General features: G+C 41.6%; 1 protein-coding gene across 1 annotated transcript in view; it reads left to right on the forward strand.

Moving 5' to 3' along the window:
- LOC104982193 (patched domain-containing protein 3-like) overlaps positions 1-878 on the forward strand; it is a 66,316-nt gene that overhangs the window by 61,410 nt on the left and 4,028 nt on the right. Inside the window, 1 exon segment of the mRNA XM_010831531.1 lies at positions 164-864. Within this exon segment, the coding sequence (XP_010829833.1) occupies positions 164-864 (701 nt within the window).

Consider the following 878-nt stretch of genomic DNA (forward strand, 5'->3'; position numbering starts at 1 on the left):
ACAGGAACAACCCTGCTCTTCTGTTATTTTTACAGCATCACCTGTTTTGGGGCATGTATGGCCCTGGATGGGAAAAGAGAAGGAGTCTGTCTGCGCTGGCTGAAGAAGCCAGAAACGCCCAACCAAGAATGTTCTTCATTGAAAAAGTCCTGCTGCCTCCCAGGTAGCTCTCTCCAAGACGAGTATGAAGCCGACATCCACCCAATGAATCTGTTCTTTAGAGACTATTTTGGCCTTTTTCTCACAAGCACCAAGGCCAAGATTTGTGTAGTGTTCCTTTATGTGTCGTACATCATAACTAGTTTATATGGGTGTTTCCGAGTGGAGGAAGGCTTAGACCTCCGGAATTTGGCAAGTGACGACTCCTACATCACACCGTATTTTAATGTAGAAGAAGAACATTTTTCTACCTATGGTCCCAGGGTTATGGTAATCATTACTGAGGCTCTTGACTACTGGGATAAAGATGCTAGGCAAAAACTGGAAAAATGTCTGGCAGATTTTGAAAACAGTGAGTATGTAGATGAAAACCTTACAGAGTTTTGGTTACGAGAATATGTAAAATATATGGAAAACCTCCGTCAAGATATAAATGATAAGACAGCGTTTCTAAGCAATATTCCCACTTTTTTAATGGATTTTCCACTTTTTGCATATGATATTAATATAACATCATCACAAGAAATCATTTGTTCCCGGGCCTTCGTTCAAACCATGGGTATTTCTTCTTCAACCAGTAGGAAGCTGATGTTGCTCCAGTTCCGAGACATGGCTGAGAAGTGCGAGGTTCCCCTGATGGTGTACAACTCGGCTTTCATATATTTTGATCAGTTTTCTGCAATAGTAGAGAACACTGTGCGAAATGTGATTGTTGCCTC

This window comes from Bison bison, unplaced genomic scaffold (assembly GCF_000754665.1).
Source record: "Bison bison bison isolate TAMUID 2011002044 unplaced genomic scaffold, Bison_UMD1.0 scf7180017864527, whole genome shotgun sequence".
Taxonomy (NCBI): Eukaryota; Metazoa; Chordata; class Mammalia; order Artiodactyla; family Bovidae; genus Bison; species Bison bison.